The sequence below is a fragment of the Sus scrofa genome, chromosome 4, assembly GCF_000003025.6.
Source record: "Sus scrofa isolate TJ Tabasco breed Duroc chromosome 4, Sscrofa11.1, whole genome shotgun sequence".
NCBI lineage: Eukaryota > Metazoa > Chordata > Mammalia > Artiodactyla > Suidae > Sus > Sus scrofa.
The window spans coordinates 70,901,211-70,921,990 of record NC_010446.5 but is presented as its reverse complement, the minus strand read 5'-3'; the positions used below and the strand labels follow the sequence as shown (position 1 = coordinate 70,921,990).

Genomic DNA, 20,780 nt, shown 5'->3' with positions numbered 1-20,780 from the left:
TTATTATATATATATATATTTTTTTTTTTACTGGCCCTGCCAGTGGCCTACAGAAGTTCCTGGGCCAGGAATTGAACCCCCACCAGAGCAGTATGTCCCTGCTGCTGCAGTGGCAGTGCCAGATCCTTAACTCACTGAGCCACAAGAGAACTCCAGAATTTTCTTCTTTGAATGTTGAAAGAATGTAATCGTTTAACGCTGCTGCCATATCTTTATAGTCAAAGCAAATTTCAAGGTTTTATTAGCTAGAAATTTGTGGGAGAGGACTAGTTTGTGCCTGAAATTTGAGGTTAGTAAAATTAGAGTGTTAATATAACCTGGTAACAATAGGGGAAAGACATTATAATAAGCACACTTGCTTATATATTGTAGGCATGAAGAATTTCATCAAATCAAATAACTGATGGCTTTTGAGGTTCTTCTTGGAGTTTTTCACAAGTCTTGTGAATTTGTATGTAGGGATAATTTAGGTTTAAACTTTGGCCCGAAAAAATGGTATTCTTTAGTCTCAATGCCATTCCTACATCTATTCTGTTAATAAAAATATTACTAGAAATTAGAAAATATTAATTAAAAATTTTTTAAAATGTTACTACTAAAAAGTAATAAATTATTTTAAAATTTACTGCTAGAATTAAAAAATAAATAAACTTTCATTATTAACCAGTTTCTTTAGGGAGAACATTCTGGAATGAAACTGGTTTTGTTGTTTTGGTTATAAAAAGACATAAAAGATGTGTCTTGAAATCTTACCTTTTTAACTTTTATAAAAAAACAAGGAACCAAATATTGCTGCAAAACTTTGCAATTGCAGAGAACATTTGAATGAAAGTAGATCCTCGTTTGTGGAATGTATGATTATTTTAGGACTTCAGAGAGCCATGGTTATGTTCAACCTGATCTACAGTTATTTCTTTTTAACCATCCCCTTCTATCTGTTTGGTGATCTGTATCCCTGGTGTACTTTGGGAGGGAGTAAATAAATGAGAAAGAATAAAAATGGGTGATAAAATCTGTGAAAGTTTGGCTGCTTTTTTAAAAGTGAGAGTTCATTTCATTTTTGTGTAATCTAATTTTATCATCTCAGTAACAAATTTACTTTCCACCTCAAGTTATGAAAGAATGTATCATTGGAAAATAGGGGAAGATTATTTATTGTGAAATGTAGTGCAAGTTTTGAAAGAAACAGTTTTCCTATTCTCTTTGAGCCCATAGAGTAATCTCAGCTAACATCTGTTATGGCAGCATTTCCAACTTTTTTGAGAACTTCTGATATAATGAGGTATAATAAATGTCCTCCTAAAAAAACTCTGTGGTCAGATATAAGTTTGGGAAATTTATTTAGTCTAAATAATTGAAGTGTGTTTTGCTACTTGATTTTATACTTTATGTATTAAAATGTAAAATGAATTTCTAAGACAAGGGTGTAGTATGACTATCTTCTGACTTATTTGTTCAGACTCTATTTTCAGGAAATTTTAATGGATTATAAATTCTTGAGAATTGCTACCTGTAAGAATCTTCTTGTTTTACTTGGTAACAGATATTTTATAATGTATTTGTCACAGGGGCTTAGAAGATTGGTTTTTTGGCATTCCTCAGAGATGCTTCAGGTCTGCCAGGGGAGAACTGGGGAGGGGACCCTGGATCCCACTTGTGCAGCAACCAGAGCTGTGCTTTGCTTTTTTATGTGTTTTATATGTTGGAATTCTGCTTAAGATTTCACTTAAAGTGTTGGAAAATCATTATTTTTTAAGACTGTAAGGGCATTTACCTTAGTAAACCCAACTTTTGAATTGTATCATAAAAATTTCCCTATGTTGGGGTTAAAACATCTATTAAAGGTTCGTTTTAATGTGATGTTTAAATGGAAGGTTTTATGCTTTATATTACTTTAATTGTTTAACTGGGTGACGTTTGAATCCGTGTATACATGTGCTATTTAAAGAGAAGCCTTAAAGTTTCTTACCGGCAAGACTGTATTTTACCTCAGTCTCCTTGCCAGTACTAACAAATAGGTTTTCAGAAATTAGCTTTTTATAATACTGAAAATAATTATCTGTAACCAGGATACGTATTTACCTTTTAAAAGAGTACTAACACTATAGAATATTAAAAGCTAGGTTTATTGGAGAGCAGAATTGAAAAATTATCTGAAATCTTAAAGGTAAGTTGTTTAAGAATTTAAATTTATTGTAATTATCTAGCTAAAACAATTTTTTAAAAACTGACCTTTTTTTTTTTTTTTTGGCTTTAGGACCACACCCACAGTGTATGGAGGTTCCCAGGCTAGGTGTCAAATCAGAGCTGTAGCTGCCAGTCTACACCACACCCACTCTAAACTCCTTAACCCACTGAGCAAGGCCAGCAATCAAACCTTCGTCCTTATTGATGGTAGTCAGATTCTTGTTTCCCCTGAGCCATGAACTCCCTACAAATTGACCTTTTAAAGCAGATTGGTGAAAACTGGATTTATTGGTGAGATATCTCAAGTAATTATTTGTAGAGTTAAAGTTGTGTAGGTCGTTGTAGCTTCTTGTACTGACGTAGCTGAAATAATTGTTTAATTAAAAAATTTTCAGCTAAGTACATAGTATGTCTTTAAAATTAAATGCTGTTGTCTATCTTAGTATTATAAATAATAAAAATAACTTTTTAGTCTGGAAAGGTTTTTAATATTTGTTTTGTATACCAGGATCAAACCCAGGGATTTTTTTGGTGGGGGGCGTCTTTTGTCCTTTTTTAGGGCCATGCCTGCGGCATATGGAGGTTCCCAGGCCAGGGGTCTAATCCGAGCTACAGCTGCTGGCCTATAGCACAGCCACAGCAATGCCAGATCTGAGCTGTGTCTGCGACCTACACCACAGCTCACGGCAGCACCGGATCCTTAATCCACTGAGTGAGGCCAGGGATTGAACCCTCAACCTCATGGTTCCTAATCAGATTCGTCTGCTGCTATGCCACAATGGAAACTCCGGGAATAATTTTCAGAGTAATTTTAAAAGTAAATCTTTGTCCTTCAGGTCTTAAAATTAGTTCTCTGTAGTACCTCGGGATGAACTCATGATTAAATTGATTGAAAAATTAATTTGAAGACTAAATCAGAAAAATGAAGTTTGAATTTGTCTTTTTGTGCATATGGGGAAATAAATTCCTAGCCATGTTTAGGGGAATTTGTCTTTTTGTGCATATGGGGAAATAAATTTCTAGCCATGTTTATCAGAGAAGAGGTTTAGAGAACTAAGAAAGTAGAATACTATTTTGATTTTTGTTATTTTCTGTCCCTGTTATTACTGCCCTTAGGTAAGGTTTTCATTATATTTGCCCGTTGGAATGAGTTTATAACTGGTATTTGTTATTTTGTCACTCAGCAGTTGGTAGGTCATCTTAAAGTCCTTGTGTGTTGCCATTTGTTAAAAACTTACCAAAGCTTCACAACAGTAGATACATTCTATATGATTGCCCTTAAGATGGTCCCATTTCTCCCTGCCTCATCTGGCCAACTTTATCCATCTAATTTATTCAGGGAAATCGGACCTACTATTTTCTGAGTATTTTCTTTCATGATCTCCAGCTTTCCATTTATATGTATGACCCCCCCCCCCACACACACACACAGACTCCCAGGTCTGTCACTTCATGAAGTCTTCTGATTTTCCTAGTGACTTGCTTCTTCCTCTTTGTACTCAGGTTTTGCATTTTGCTTTGCTCATACTTCTGTAACAGCACTTATCAATTTGTAGGATAAATATGTCTTTCCCACTAGACCTGTGAAGTGCTCCAGGTCAGAGATCACATTCTTCATCTTTTTGTCTTTAGTTACTACCACTGTAGGTAGTAGGCACTCAGTAGGTATTTATTGAATAAATAGGTAAGGTTAACTGCTAGAATTAGGGAATGAAGAGGTATGGTTGATGAAATGGAATGTAATGTGTAATTCTTTTCTTATGACATACATGATTAAATACATATCTGTTATACTTCTTGAAAAGTATAGTATTTTTAAGAGAAAGAAAATTTACAGAAACATTTAAAAAAGTGTACTAAACTTCAGTTTTTGTTGTTAATCCAGAAGTCAGTTCTGGACTTTGAAGTACCTCAGGTTCTTGATGGAAATCAGTATCTTCTGTGCAGGAGTGCTCTTATTGGTGCATAATGCCTTAACTTTTCTGTTGAACTTTTAAGACGTTGTATAGTGTTCTTTCTTGGAAGTTTGGATGTGCAGGTTTGATCCCTGTCCTTGCTCAGTGGGTTAAGGATCAAAGATCTGGTGTTGCCATGAGTTGTGGTGTAGGTAGCAGACATGGCTCAGATCTGGCATTGCTGTGGCTGTGGTGTAGGCCAATGGTTACAGCTTCGATTCGACCCCTGGCCTGGGAACCTCCATATGCCTCGGATTTGGCCCTAAAAAGACTAGGGGAATAAAAAGGGTATTAAGTTAACTATAACTGAAAGACTGTTAAGCTGTAGAGTTGTCTTAAAATGCCCTTAGGTCAGAACAGTTAATCGTGAATTTTTTTCTTAACCGTTGTTCAAGTTTTCTTTGAGATAATAGAAAAACAATTGACCTACATCACAAAGGCAAGAAATAATTATAAAGGAATTTGTAATTCTAAGGAAGAATTTTTAATCTTTTCTATAATTTAGTTTTCAAATTTAAAAAGACTTCTTTAGCATTTTGCAACTAACATAGATTTTTAAAAATCTGTGATTGATTAGAGCAGCAGGTATCCCATTTCACCAACAAAGGTTAGAGAAATTAAATGATCAGTTAGATAAATTAAATGATCTAATGATCACTGGCATAGAAAGTAGAAGAGTTCAGAATTGAGTCCATATCCTTGACTGCTACAGTTACTACATCATATGACGACTCTTAAGATCTGAACTAGGTTTGAATGAAATCATATGGTGTGCTTGGTGATTAATTTACATTTTAAATTTACATTTTTAAGAGGCAAGTTAAATCGTATTAATAAATATAACTTGCTGATTGAATGTTTAAAGTGTCCTAGGTGCTTTATCTTTATTTTAATATTTGAGAAAATTCAGAGTTAAAGTAACTTAATAATGGGTTCACATACTGATAAGTACTGGGCTAGGATTAGAATTTAGATATCTTATGCCTCCATTTCCGCCTTACATTCATTAAATGGCCTCTTTCCAGGTTGTGTTTCTAACTTTATGCTCTGGGTAAAAAGTTTGTGGATCTCTTCTTATAAATGTGTTTAATCTTATCCATTGGTTATTATATTGATATTTATGTGTACATATTGTTTTTTTCCTTTACAATCCTTTGAGTAAAAGGGAGATACCAAACATTTCACATCAGTTTAAAGTTCATCTGTCTTTGAACAACAGAATAAAACCTCACTATTACTGCCCAGTTTCGGAACTGTGAATAAACTATTTTAAAGTGGTTATTTGGACATAAACTATTAAATTGATTATGTCTCGTTGTACAAGGTTTGAAGTAAAAGGTGAAAGGAAGTTTTGGGGTTTTTTTGTTTTGTTTTGTTTGTCTTTTTATGACCGCACCAGAAGCATTTGGAGGTTCCCAGGCTAGGAGTCCAGTCGGAGCCATAGCTGCCAGCCTATACCACAGCCACAGCAACATGGGATCTGAGCTGCGTCTGGGACCTACACTACAACTCACAGCAATGCCTGATCCTTAACCCACTGAGTGAGGCCAGGGATTGAACCTGAAACCTCCTGGTTCCTAGTTGGCTTTGTTTCTGCTGCGCCACAACAGAAGCTCTGTTTTTGTTTTTTTTGTTTTTTTTTGAAAGGAAGTTTTGAGATATTATTTTCCATCATTAGTAGGTGGAAATTTTGTTCCCATTCATTACCCAAAGTATATTCCTTTAATTGATATTCAATTTAGCTAGCAAACAAAATTTTATCTTATATTAAGCAAAATGTATTTTAAATTATTTCCAGTGATAAAGCTTTGCTGATTCGGGAGTTCTAGTCCTGGCTCAGCTGTTAATGAATCTGACTAGGAACCAGGAGGACTCGAATTCTATCCCTGGTCTCACTCGGATTCTATCTAAGGATCCAGCGTTGCCATGAGCTGAAGTGTAGGCCGCTTACGCAGCTCAGATCCTATGTTGCTGTGGCTGTGGTGTAGGCCAGAAGCTGTAGCTCTGATTAGACCCCTGGCCTGGGAACCTCCATATGCCACAGGTGCGGCCCTAAAAAAGACCAAAAATAAAATAAGACAGTTGGGATTAATGGAGCACATTTTAAAGTAATTTAAACTCATTATTTTGACAAAAATCACTAATTTAGGGTTGAAGTAGTAAAAGTCATGATTTTAAAAAATAATTGAAAAGATATCTAATAAAAGCCCCATACCCTAAAGGATTTGGACCTGTTCCAGCCAGCCCCAGAAGTGACAGAATTAGCAAAAATTTGTTACCCACTAATTTAATAATATAGGTTGGGGGGCTTTTTTTTTTTTTTTTTTTTTTAAGCAATCAATATAGGTTAGATAATCAGTTCAGACCAGGTTGATAGATTGTGACCCAGAGACCAAATCCAGTCTTATGCCCTATTTTCTTTGAGGAAACCCTTGAGCTAGCAGCTTTTTAGAACTATTTTTTAAATTAATTATAGTTTATTTATATTAAAAATTTTTTTTATTTTAAGTTTAGCTATATAGCTATACTTTACATAGCTAACAGCTTTTTAAAAGGTTGTTTTTTTTAAAAAAAGATGGGAGTTCCCATCATGGCTCAGTGGAAAATTACCTAGCATCCATGAGGACGAAGGTTAGATCCCTGGCCTTGCTCAGTGGGTTGAGGATCAAGGAGCTGGTGATGTTCTGTAGGTCACAGACGCAGCTTGGATCTGCTGTTGGCTGCGGCATAGGCCAGTGGCTTCAGCTCTGATTCATCCCCTAGCTTGGGAACTTCCATCTGTATGCCTCAGGTGTGGCCCCCCCCAAAAAAGAAGATGAATATTTGACTGGAACCAGAGACTATTTGGCTTGTAAAGCTTAAAATATTTACTCTCTGGCTGTTTAGTTTGCTAATCCCTGAATTATGAGATGGGTAATAGACAATTTAGGAATTCGATGTAATTGTGCAAAATTCAGCGCTTGTGGGGGTGAAATAAGATTATTCAACATAAGTTCTGAGTGAAATTTTGCATAGGATATCAGGAAGAATGAAGTTAAAAATTTTCCACCTTGTCTGTTTTTCCACTCCCACATCCAGGTAAGGACTTACTGAGTCCAGATTTCAATACCAGCATTCTAAATTAAAACTTTGAAATGGATTACCTCCAAGTTCAGCTTAGCTCTCCTCTCTTATTCTTCCTTCGTGTGGAATTTATTCACTTCCCTGTGCTAGGCATCTTTAACTGTAGGTTTTCTTTTAGAATAAATATATTAGTAATTTTTACACATGAAGGCATTCAGTGTTTGTTTAAAAGAAATGATAGAGTTATAAAAGGAAACCTTTAATAACTTTAAAAAAAGACAATTTAAAAAAATCTTGATTATATATGTTATTTATATTGGCTGAAGTTTAAAGTTTTATTGTGAGTTCAGTATGAAGTACTATAAATACTTTTACTTTCAACAGATACTTTAGTGGTCAAATTATAAGAGAGAGTGTGTGTATCCATAGTTACTGAAGTTTACTCATTATTGATTTCAGATTTTTTTTAAAAACCGCTGTTGGTGATTTTGAGCTTCACTATGCTTCATTTCCTTCATGCTGATATCATGAACATTCTTGGAATGTGTTTTTAAATGTAGTTAATAATTACCCAGTATAGTTAAAAAACATGTTCAACTAAATTAGTGAATAGCTGAAACATGTATTTACAGCTTTGACTACAGTAAAATATACTTAATATCAAGTGTATTTAAAGTCATTTTTTCTTGGAGTTCCCGTCGTGGCACAGTGGTTAACGAATCCAACTAGGAACCTTGAGGTTGCGGGTTCGATCCCTGCCCTTGCTCACGGCGTTGCCGTGAGCTGTGGTGTAGGTCGCAGACGCTGCTCGGATCCCACGTTGCTGTGGCTCTGGCGTAGGCTGGCAGCTACATCTCCATTTCGACCCCTAGCCTGGGAACCTCCATATGCCGCGGGAGCAGTCCAAGAAATGGCAAAAAGACAAAAAAAAAAGTCATTTTTTCTTAAAATAGTGCTAAGTGACAGTTTTTTAAGTTCAAGTGAAATGCTTGGTAACTATTATAAATAATTTAAATGCAACTTCTAATTGATTTTCTTAAGTTATTATTTTCATTTAATTACATCAGAATCCTTTCAAAATACAGAATATTAAATTAGCTTTCTCATAGACTTTGGACATGTGAAGTATGTCACAAATAACTTAATAGTAATGCGTCTTAGTTTTCAGTGATAGGTCTTAAAAAATGAATTCCAGGTAGTATCTATGATATAATTGTCGCACATTTAGATTGATATACTTTCCTGAGTGGGAGAGCATGGCAAAATGGTCCCAAGAGAGTAACAGTCCCCCCCCCCCCCCGCCAGATTTGATTTGCTCCTTTGCGTTTTCCACTTTGCTCAGGGAACTTAGAATGTCTGTATAAATCAATTGAATAGAATTGACCCCTGTGAGGGGAAAACAAGTTGTCCTGGCTAGATATTAGCTTAATTTTCACAGCTTGCTTAATTTTACAAATTCTAAAGCTCTGTCCAAGACTTTAAAAATCACACCTGAATCAAAGAATGAAAGTCTATTAATTTGTCTCTTGGTGACCTTGATTGGGGGCTTGGTTCCAGGATCCCTGCTGATACCAAAATCCAAGGATGCTCAAGTCCCTTTTATAAAATGTCATAGTATTTTCATATAACTTCGAACATCCTCCTGTATGCTTCAGATCACCTCTAGCTTACTGGTAATACAAAATACAGTGTAAGTGTCATGTAAATAGCTGCCAGTGTGGCAAATTCAAGCTTTGCGTTTTAGGACTTTATGGAAATTTTTCTTCCTGCATATTCTTGATCTGTGGTTGGTTGAATCCATGGATGAAAAACCAACTGTATCAGACATTTTTGGTATAAGAAACCTTTCAAAAGAGATCCGTAGAATATTTTAGTTTTTACATTGACTAGTAACAAATTTGAGTTTTTTTCCCTTAATAAAATTTAGTGCTTTGATTTTTAGCAAATCATTAAATGGATGATTAGTTGATATTCAGAATAAGGACTGATTTAATTACAGTAATTTTGGAAAAAAAAATAGCAGGAACTCACTTTGTAAATTAAAATTCTGATCAGGAAGGTGATGAGTTTATTTTGTAAAATTTAGAAAAATAGAGTATAAAGAGGTACTTGTTACCAGCAGTTAAAGAAACCATAGTTCAGATTTTGTTTTCTTTTTCAAAATGAGCAAGGCAAAACAAAACAAATTTGGATCATGCTGTAGGCATAATCTTGAGGGTTTTTTTTTTTTTTTCCTTCTCATGGTGTTTCTCAATTTAATTTTTTTTTTCTCTTTTTTTTTTCCTGGCCCCACTTGTGCAATATGGAAATTCCCAGGGTAGGGGTAGAATTGAACCTGCAGCTGCATGTTGCACAGCAACACTGGATCTGAGCTGCATCTGTGACCCATGCTGTAGCTTACAGCTGCACTGGATCCTTAACCCACTGAGTGAGGCCAGGGATCAAACCTGCATCCTCATGGAAACTATGTTAGGTTCTTAATCCACTGAGCCATGATGGTAACTCCTCATTTTATTTTTCCTTTACGAAAGTACAAAATTTAATTGCTGAACTGGATTCTGTCATAGAGATACATTGTAATTTCTCCATTATTTGGCATAGTTTCCAGGTTTATTTAATCCTTGCATATAAATTTTTATATATATCAATTGCTTAAAATCTAGCAACCAGTGTGTCTGCAGGGTTTTATAAGTCAGCTTTTTGTAGAAATTATTTTTAAATTGTACCCAAGGATCTGGTTCTTAAATAGAAATAATCCCCATATCCCCTCCCCCCAAAAAAACCTTCAGTTTTATAACATATTAAAAACAGTCCAGTAAATTTTTCTATTGATAAAATTGGATTTGAAGGTTTGAGATTTTAATTTTATCTATCTGGAACAGGTACATCTGTCTTCCATTTCTTTAAAACTATTTGATTTTAATCTTTGAGATGTTTTTCATCCTCCATTTTTCAGAGGACAATTTCGCTCTTGATTATGATCTTTTGTTTTGCAGAATAACAGCTATCCACCAATGTCAGATCCGTACATGCCTAGTTACTATGCTCCATCGATTGGATTTCCATATTCTCTTGGGGAAGCAGCATGGTCCACGGCTGGAGACCAACCTATGCCATACCTGACAACCTATGGACAAATGAGTAATGGAGAGCATCATTATATACCAGATGGTGTGTTTAGTCAGCCTGGGGCATTAGGAAATACCCCTCCATTTCTTGGTCAACATGGATTTAACTTTTTTCCTGGTAATGCTGATTTCTCTACATGGGGGACAAGTGGATCTCAGGGACAATCAACACAAAGTTCTGCTTATAGTAGCAGTTACGGCTATCCACCTAGTTCTCTTGGGAGAGCTATTACTGATGGACAGGCTGGATTTGGCAATGATACTTTGAGTAAGGTGCCTGGCATTAGCAGTATTGAGCAAGGCATGACTGGACTGAAAATTGGTGGTGACCTGACAGCTGCAGTGACAAAAACTGTAGGAACAGCTTTGAGCAGCAGTGGTATGACTAGCATTGCAACCAATAGTGTGCCCCCAGTTAGCAGTGCAGCGCCTAAACCGACCTCCTGGGCTGCCATTGCCAGAAAGCCTGCCAAACCTCAACCGAAACTTAAACCCAAGGGCAATGTGGGAATTGGGGGTTCTGCTGTGCCACCACCTCCTATAAAACACAACATGAATATTGGAACTTGGGATGAAAAGGGGTCAGTGGTAAAGGCTCCACCAACCCAACCAGTTCTGCCTCCTCAAACTATAATCCAGCAGCCTCAGCCATTAATTCAGCCACCACCATTGGTGCAAAGCCAACTGCCTCAACAGCAGCCTCAGCCACCACAACCACAGCAGCAACAAGGACCTCAGCCCCAGGCCCAGCCTCATCAAGTGCAGCCTCAACAGCAGCAGCTGCAGAATCGCTGGGTAGCTCCTCGGAACAGGGGGGCTGGCTTCAACCAGAACAATGGAGCGGGCGGTGAAAACTTTGGTTTAGGTGTTGTTCCTGTCAGCGCTTCGCCTTCAAGTGTAGAAGTGCATCCAGTGCTGGAAAAGCTAAAGGCCATAAACAACTATAATCCCAAAGACTTTGACTGGAACCTGAAGAACGGACGTGTGTTTATAATCAAAAGCTATTCTGAGGATGACATACACCGTTCCATTAAGTACTCTATCTGGTGTAGTACTGAGCATGGTAATAAGCGTTTGGATGCAGCTTACCGTTCCCTGAATGGGAAAGGCCCACTCTATTTGCTCTTCAGTGTGAATGGCAGTGGACATTTTTGTGGAGTGGCTGAGATGAAGTCTGTTGTGGACTATAATGCATATGCTGGTGTCTGGTCTCAGGATAAGTGGAAGGGCAAATTTGAAGTTAAATGGATCTTTGTCAAAGATGTTCCCAATAACCAATTGCGGCATATTCGCTTAGAAAATAATGACAACAAACCAGTTACCAATTCAAGGGACACTCAAGAGGTACCCCTAGAAAAAGCTAAGCAAGTGCTTAAAATAATTGCTACTTTCAAGCATACCACCTCAATCTTTGATGACTTTGCACATTATGAAAAGCGTCAAGAAGAGGAGGAAGCCATGCGTAGGGTAAGAGTACAGAACTTTTTGTGGGTAAGGTCTTTTTATTGGGGTGGTGTAAATGGATGAATGTTCTTTAATGCTTTTTAATACTACATTCTGAGTTTAAGAACTTTACTCTGAGGAAACCAGCCACTTGTGATTAAAAAAAACCTCTCTATACCCTTGAAGACCTCAGATGCCTTCCCAAGGAAGTAAATTCCCTTACTCTGAATTTGCTTCCTCCCTAATCTTTATACATCTCAGATGATGAAGGTCTTTGAATCCTGTTCCTCAAAGCTCTGTGAGTTCTGCACTTGTAATTAAGCAGGCCTAAGGACTGGCTAAGGATTCTTTTTTCTTTTTGCTTTTTAGGGCCACACCCGTGGCATATGGAGGTTCCCTGGCTAGAGGTGGAATCAGAGCTGTAGCTGCCGACCTAGCCACAGCTCACAGCAACGCTGGATTCTTAACCCACTGACCAGGGCCAGGGATCAAACCTGCAACCTCATGGTTACTAGTCGGATTTGTTTCTGCTGCACCACAAAGGGAACTCCAAGAACTGGCTAGGGATTCTAATCACTAATCTTAAACACTGATTTTATGGGGAAGTGTGTTGGAGTTTGAGACAGCTTTTAAATAAATATTTGAATATTTTTTATTTTGTACTTAGGAGAAATAAAATAGATTCTCCCCTGAGACATTTTTATAATTTGTACATTTAAAGCACTTGTACAAAATATAGTAAGGATTTGACTTTGGGGAAGCAACTAAGAGTTGAGAAGATGTGGGCCTTAGATTTAGACTGTGCACAATTTGATTTCTAGTTGTTATTTACCCTCTGTGAGACTCTTAAGCGAGATTTACCCTGAAGTTATACACTATTTATACTTGGATCAGATTGGCCAGGATTTGGTGACAGAGCACTCAGAGGAGTTCAGGCTGAGGAATGTTTTTTATTCCAAATTACAAAAATAAATTGCCTGGTCTTATTTTTGGGAGGAAAAGAGAATGAATGGAGTGGGCAACTAGCAGGTTTTTCCATTGACAATACATTTAAATTTCAAATGAAGCAGGGCTAAAATTAGAAACTTCTCCAGTAAACTATGTTAGTTACTACGGAAAGCTTCCACCTGGAAATTAAGATAAAGCAGGTCAACTTTATCTGTATAGAAAACATCAGTAATCAGTTAGGGTGCTTCCTGAAAATGCAGCATCTTGAGACCCATTCTGGGAAAAATCTGATATATCTGAAAAAGACCTGGTGGTGTACCAGCGCCTTGGGTTATTCTGGTGCTGGTGACTGCTGCACTGAATTGTTAGCAGTTTTGCTTTGGAATAACACAAATGACTGCTGTTAAAGGCCTGCTCATCCTTTTAAATGGAGTACTGAATTGAATTTTCTCCGGGTTAAATGTGGGAAGTGAGGGGTAAAGAGGGATCAAGGGTAGGTTCTGAGTGTTTGAACTCAGCAGTTGAGTAAATGTTCATAATGTGACCGTCTTTACAGATAGAAGAAACATTTGGGGTAAGGAAGGTGGGGTGCGGGCAGAGATTTCATTTTAGGATATGCTGATTGATATTTTAATATGCCTTTGAGAAATAAAGTGAAATAAACCTTTTTGATTAGGCAGTTAAATGTGGGAGTCTGATTTGGGAGCCTTTTATTTTTAAAAAATTGATTCCATGAAAGTGAGATGAGATTACTGAGAGCAAAGAGGAATGGCAATGAAATAACATATCAGCTTTTTTTCCTCCCACCGCAGAAGTCACTCTTGTATGTCTTTGACATTTCTTCTCTACCCAATCTGAAAATTTATCCTAGCTTTATTCTTTATTATATAATTATCTCTGGAATTACCTAGGACAATTATGTGTTGTTTTGTAGTTATACATATGATGACTTAAACTTTACATGTGTGTGTGTGTGCCTTACTCATGGCATAAATTACCAGGCCTGCCTGGGATCAAACCCACAGTCACGTCACAGCAGAGACCTAGATTCTTAACCCACTATGCCACAAAGGAACTCCAAATTTTATATTTTTAAATTTAAAAATTTTACACTTAAATTGTTTTATGACTTACTGCCAGTCTTTTTATGTCTAAACTTGCTTTTGACATTTTTATTTTGAACCTAAATTGTTTTATTACCATCATCTCTTTTTAAGTGCTTCTAGATCCAAAAAATGCCTTTCTTTGGCCATGACATGTGAACAAATTTTATCTAGATATAGAAATTCTAGGTCACGGTCTTTTCATTCAGGCTTTGCTTTATAGTTTTCTATTTATAGTATGTTATTTATAGTTTTATATTATGGAGAAGTCTGAGGCCAGCCTAAATATTCTTTCTTTGGAAATAACTGTTTCTGTCTGTGTAACAAAATTTATTCTTGCAAATGAAAATGTATGTGGAATGTGTACAATATGGGTCTCATAATTTTCCTTATTCCTTCATCTATAGGCCAAGTTTTTCTTTTTCTCTTTTTTTCTAGTAAGGTCAAAAATAACTTGAATCTTTGTCCTTGAGAGCCAGTACTTTATTTTTCTTTGCATTTGGAAAATTTCTCAAATTTGAATTTGTCATTGAATTTGATTTACTTTGTGTTGATTCTGTGATTTGTGAGGTTTTATGTTCTTTAGTGACAGTTTAGTTTGCTTACATTATCAGATCTAGCTCCCTTGTTATAGCTGTGTTTTCTTACCTGAATCCCTTGATCCAGAGTCCACCTTGATTTTATTGAGCACAGAGATGACTATTTAAAGCTTATTTTGGAGTTCCCGTCGTGGTGCAGTGGTTAACGAATCCGACTAGGAACCATGAGGTTGCGGGTTTGGTCCCTGCCCTTGCTCAGTGGGTTAACGATCCGGCGTTGCCGTGAGCTGTGGTGTAGGTTGCAGACGCGGCTCGGATCCTGCGTTGCTGTGGCTCTGGCGTAGGCCAGTGGCTACAGCTCCGATTTGACCCCTAGCCTGGGAACCTCCATATGCCGCGGGAGCAGCCCTAGAAATAGCAAAAAAAAAAAAAAAGACCAAAAAAAAATAAAGCTTATTTCTACTTCCTTTAATTGTCATTTTTAGAAACTTCTTCCTCTTCGATATCCTTTTTAATTTCTTTTACTTTATTTATTTATTTATATGTTTTTGCTTTTTAAGGCCACAGCCGGGGCATATGGGAAGTTCCCAGGCTAGGGGTCTAATGGGAGTTACAGCAGCTGGGCTACATCATAGCCACAGCATTGGGGGGTCTGAGCTGCATCTTCGGCCTCTATCACAGCTCACGGCAATACCAGATCCTTAACCCACTGAACAAAGCCAAACCCGTATCTTCATGGATACTAGTCATGTTTGTTACCACTGATCCACAATGGGAACTCCATTTTTTAACTTCTCTTAATTATTTTTATTTAAAAGTAATTTTTAACTTTTAATACAGTAAAATTGTAAATTACCTTTTGCTGCCTCTTTCTAGTCAAGCACTCCTCTCCCCCTTCTGTTCTGTCTCTAAAAGGCATTTTCTGTAATTTCACAAATGAAATTATATGTGTGATCTTTTAACACCAGAGTCTTTTACTCAGAATGAGATCTTTGTAATTTACCTATGTTGTGTTACATATCAGTTCTTTCTTCATTTTAGTTACTGAGTATCATTCCATTGTATGGATTTGCCATAGTTTGTTAACCATTCATTCTTTGAAGGACATGTGGTCGTTGCTTCCACATTTGGCGAATGTAAATAAAACTCCTATAAATATATGTATACATACATCCTTTAAAGTTTTTTGTTTAAATCATGCAGTGAATGCCACTTTTTTGGAGTGTACAGTCTTCTGAATTTTAATATATTTCTAGATTTGTGTTAGCACCATTATCAGGATACAGTATAGTCTTATCATCCCCTCCCAACTATCTTTTTCTATCCCCTTTGTATTTTGTCTTTCCTCCATGTCTATCTGGACTCATTATAGTTTTGTTAGTATCCTTTTTTTGTGGAAAGATACGATAAGACTCATGATGGCCTTTTTTTTTTTTTTTTTTTTTTTTTTTTGTCGTCATTAAACCAGGCAGAGAATCGTCCAGTGACAGGTATTTGCCCCCCAGATAGGTTTGTTTTTGTGTTGTGCTTAATGCGTAGTGTTAGTAGCATATTCTCTTTCCGTTGCAGATGTGGAGATGGGAAAGGGATGATGTAAGTGAATTAAGTGATTCAGTTAAGCGATTCAGTGCCCTGTGAAGGGTAAGAAGAGATGGCCAGTGCAATGACATGTTTGTAGCTGAAGTTTGTCTTTGCTTTGAGTTTGAAACCATCATGTCAGGAAACTTTCTTCTGCTTAATAGCCTGGGATATCATGTGTCCTTGTGTTTTCTTCCTGGTGCTCTTAACTTCTTATCCAGGCAGAATTTGTATATGTTCATTTATAGATTTTTCTCTTATACATGCTTGTGGCTTTTCAGCAAAATTGCTTTTAAATACTCTTGGCATTGCAGTGATGAAGGATATGCTCCCTGTCTATTCTGGGTTCCTCCTTGTCGCCATCATAAAGGACAAATTAGTGGGTTTTGCTAGGATTTCCTTTACTCATTATTTGTTATACCTTTTTTCTTTTTTAAATAAAAGAAGTTGCAAATCATTATTTAGCGTTTTTTTAATAAGACCCCATGTGTCTTGTATTCAGCTGCAGTTCCTCAAAATTTGGGTAAAGTAGGGTTTCTTAAATAAGGTACAAAATGGCACTATTTATAAAAGATTGATAAAATTTGCCTAGATTAAAATCTGCTCATCAGAAGATGTCTTAGGGAGTTCTATTGTGGCTCAGTGGTAATGAACATGACTAGTATCCATGAGGACGCAGGTTCAATCCCTGGCCTCATTCAGTGGGTTAAGGATGCAGATTGCCTTGAGCTGAGGTGTAGGTTGCAGATGCAGCTTGGATCTTTCGTTGATGTGGCTGTGGTGTAGGCCGGCAGCTGCAGCTCTGATTCATCCCCTAGCCTGGGGACTTCCCATATGCAGCAAGTGCAGCCCTAAAGAAAAAGGAAAAAAAAAAAAAAAGATTAAGTTTTAAAGAAAAATATGTTAGAAACTAGGAGAAATTTGAACATAACCGATCAAAGACAGTTACCAAGAATATATAAAGAATTCCTATGAGTCCAGTTTAAGAAAAAAATAACTAAACCAGGAGTTCCTGTTGTGGCGCAGTGGAAGCAAATCCGACTAGGAACCATGAGGTTACGGGTTCAATCCCTGGCCTTGCTCAGTGAGTTGAGGATCCGGTGTTGCCGTGAGCTGTGGTGTAGGTGGCAGACGTGGCTCGGATCTGGCGTTGCTGGGGCTCTGGTGTAGGTCGGCAGCAACAGCTCCGATTATACCCCTAAGTCTGAGAACCTCCATATGCTATGGGTGCAGCCCTCAAAAGAAAAAAAAAAAAAAAATCAATGGGAAAATGGGCAAAAGATATGGATGGTGGGAGAGGAAACATATATAGCTAATAAATATATCAAATATTCAGTTTTAATAATTCAGGAAATACACACCAATACTGTAACGAGAAAGTGTTTTATATCCACTCATTTGGCAAAATTAAGAAATTTGATAATATCAAGCATTGGAGAGACAGATATCAAAAAAAACTTACACAATTACATATGAGAGCATTAAATTACCAAAGTTATCAGTTGGGCAGGTAGTTTTGCATTTTCTTACAAAGCTGAACATTTCAGTATCTTATTTATAATTCAGCAGTTCTTCTCCAGGATATATACATAAAAGAAACTTCCCACATACCCCAGAACACATATAAGAATGTAAGCGGAGCATAGTTGATAATTGTAAAAAACAGGGAACTCAAATGTCCATCAGCAGAAAAATGTTTGCTTTATGTTTCTTTGAGCAATTTGAAAGTACATTTCATTTATCATGGCGCTTTACACTTGCAAAGTATGGTGTGTATGTTTCCTAAGAGTAAGGATATTCTCTTTGTGATATTGTCAGTTTGTCTACAGTGTCCTTTGAGCCTTTTTCTTTTTTTCTTGATAATTTTGTGTGTGTGTGTGTGTAAGAGTCAGGCTAAGATTAGAATGGCCACAACAATTTTGAATAATCAGGACAATTTTAGAAGGCTTGTACTAACTTGACTTGAAATCTTTGCCTTTCCCACATCTGGGGAGATTTTTTTTTTCGTATACTTTTTAATAGAAGTTTTGTAGTTTAAAATTTAACATTTAGTTTTGTGATTACTGTAGCTTTCATGTCTCTCTTCTTACTGTGTTCATGTTTGTCTTTATGATCTTGTGCCTACTTGTGATAGTAGACAAGAACTTTGAAAAGCTAATTCCATCTTGTCGTTGCTGGATCTTTTTTTTTTTTTCCTGGTTATTTTGGCAATGGAGGAACTCCCCAGCTTGCTTTGCCAGCATAGCACCCTATAAATATAGGGTTATATAAATTTTTGTCTGGTGATATAAATTTTGGGAAGTCAGGCTATTTTAGAGTGAGAGGTAGCTGTGAAACTTGACACTGCAGGAAAAATCCGTGTCAGCTATCATAGTATTTGTATAGTTCTTCACTCTTTAGATTTGAACCCATAATTTTGGTATACTTGTTTAAAATCCAGCTTGACACACAAAAAGACAAACTTTGTAAAAGAAATAGATAATTCAGAAAGAAGATAATTTATAAGCAAAAATTTGATTTGTTAGGATTCATAATGTAAAAAGAAAACCAGAAAATAAATGTTCTTGGAAGTGAAAAACATGATGGTCAAAAAATTTTAAAAAAAAGTTTTTAAGCAAGTGGATTAGTAAAGTGTTAATTTTTTAAGTCCAGTTGATTATTTGGAATTTCAAATCAAAGATATTTCCAGATGTGGAGCAATAGAGATGAAAAATATGAGGAGTGAAAGATGTGATAGAAAGGTCTGCTATCTCTAAAGGAATTTTTTAAAAAAGAGGAAGAAAAACAGTTGGCGGAAAGAATGATTAAAGAAAAATTTCAAGAGCCGAAAGATACATGTTTTAGAATGAGTGGAGTCACTGAGTATCCAGCAGGATTATTTTAAAAAAAAAAAAAAGATAAAGAGACAAGCTTTCTAAGCAAAAAACAGATAACCTACAAATAAGCTACAAAGGAAGAAGAATTGGACTATTAGAATGATCTCATTCATAAACTTTGGACATTCATTTAAATCTTATGTTGTATAGGGAAAGCAGCATATGAATTATGTTCTTGAAGATGTGTCAGGTATCAGTGGAGGGCATGCAAAAGAAACATTTCAGGTGTGTAAGAGCTTAGCTACATAGCCTTTATGAGAAACTTGAAGAGGTGTTTCAGCAGAATGAAAAAGGAATTCCAAAAGATAGTAACACCTGGTAGCTGATTATACTAGAACAAATATCAGAAAGGACTCTATGCATTTTGAGTCAGACAGGTCTTCCTTGTGCTCTCAGGATTGTAAGCATCTCTTTACTATGTCTATTAAATGACACTGTAGTCTTTGTTTTGTTTTGGGTTTTTTTGTTTGTTTTTGTTTTTGTTTTTTTTCTACACCTGTGACATAGGGAAGTTTTTGTTGCAGCTGCTATAACTCCAAATCCTTAACCCACTGTGCAAGGCCAGGGATCAAACCTGAGCCTCTGTAGCAGCTAGAACCACTGCAGTCAGATTCTTAACCCACTGCACCACAGCAGTAACTCCACACTGTGGATTTTGAAGCCTGACAGTATGAGCTCTTGATTGGGAAGCACTGACCTTGGAGATGGTCTATGAGAGCAGAGCAGAACTTGTTTTGTTCTTTGTTTTTGTTCTTTGAGCAATCCATAGCACCTAGTGCTTGGCACATGGCAGGCACTTAGTAAACATTTGTTAAATGAGTAAATGCTTTGAAGAATCTTTTTTTGCTTTTGGAAGATTTGAATGTTATAGAATTTTTATTTATTGATTTAATTACTGTACTTTATTTAGGAACTATATGCTTGATATTCAAGTTACATAATAAAAGCTGCTCATTGGTTTTACATTTGTAGAAATGGACAATAGTATATAAAAGATTTAATTGTAGTTACAACAGAGTATTATGAGATGGAGTGGGGGAAGGAAAGGTTTGAGGAAAAGTAAATAATTGTACTAATTTTCCCATCATTTTGAAAGTAACAGGTAATTGTTAAAGAGGACATATCTAACAGTTTAAAGTTATTAGGACAGCCACTAGAACTAAAAATAGTGAGTTCTCTTGCAGGGAGAGGGAAGAGAAGTAGAATATAACGTTCATTGGGAGTCCTGTCGTGGCTCAGCGGAAGCAAATCCAACTGGCATCCATGAGGGTGCAGGTTCCATCCCTGGCCTCACTCAGTGGGTTAAGGATCCAGTGTTGCTGTGGGCTGGGGTGTAGGTCGCAGATGTGGCTCAGATCCTGCATTGCTGTGGCTGTGGCGTAGGCTGGCAACTATGGCTCTGATTTGACCCCTAGCCTGGAAACTTCCATATGCTGCAGGTGCAGCCCTAAAAAAGCAAAATCAAAAACAAACAAAATATGTGTATATATATCATTCACTGTGATAAATTGCTCATATGCAGTGGAAATTGATATTGTCTGAATTGATAAATTAAGAAATTTGTATATTAATAAGTCAAAGTTATAGTGGTAGCTTTTCAGAGGAACTTGAAATAAAAAGGAATAGAGGAAGATAGGGGAGCTTTACTTTTTTACTTCAATTTGCAATTGTATGTATTACTTCCCATGATAAAGCTAGTTTAACTGGAAAATAAAACAAAAAACTAATAATGTCCTGAGTGCATTTGTTCAGTATAAATTCAAACAGTCTACATAGCTATAGACTCTACTTTTGACTATTTAGATGAATGTGAGTCATTTCACTTTGGCTATAGTCTTATAAATCCCTATTGATCAGAAAACAGTCTGAAGTTAGATTTTTAGTTTAATATGTCTTTTAATTCTATATAGGAATATTTAGTATTTTCAAGTACTTAGAATTTTGAGATAAACTTCCAAAA

At 36.4% G+C, this 20,780-nt stretch overlaps 1 protein-coding gene across 11 annotated transcripts in view; it reads left to right on the top strand.

Moving 5' to 3' along the window:
* The window catches only part of YTHDF3 (YTH N6-methyladenosine RNA binding protein 3), a 41,739-nt gene that overhangs the window by 6,849 nt on the left and 14,110 nt on the right, over nucleotides 1-20,780 (top strand). For 9 of the 11 annotated variants that reach the window (XM_021089300.1, XM_021089307.1, XM_021089301.1 and 6 more), the window contains one exon: nucleotides 10,202-11,800. The exons of 1 other annotated variant lie outside the window; for it this stretch is intronic. In XM_021089300.1, the coding sequence (XP_020944959.1) occupies nucleotides 10,202-11,800 (1,599 nt within the window). Of the gene's footprint in view, nucleotides 1-30; nucleotides 2,479-10,201; nucleotides 11,801-20,780 lie in introns of those variants that run through there. One more of the 11 variants, XM_021089308.1, reaches the window with a different exon arrangement.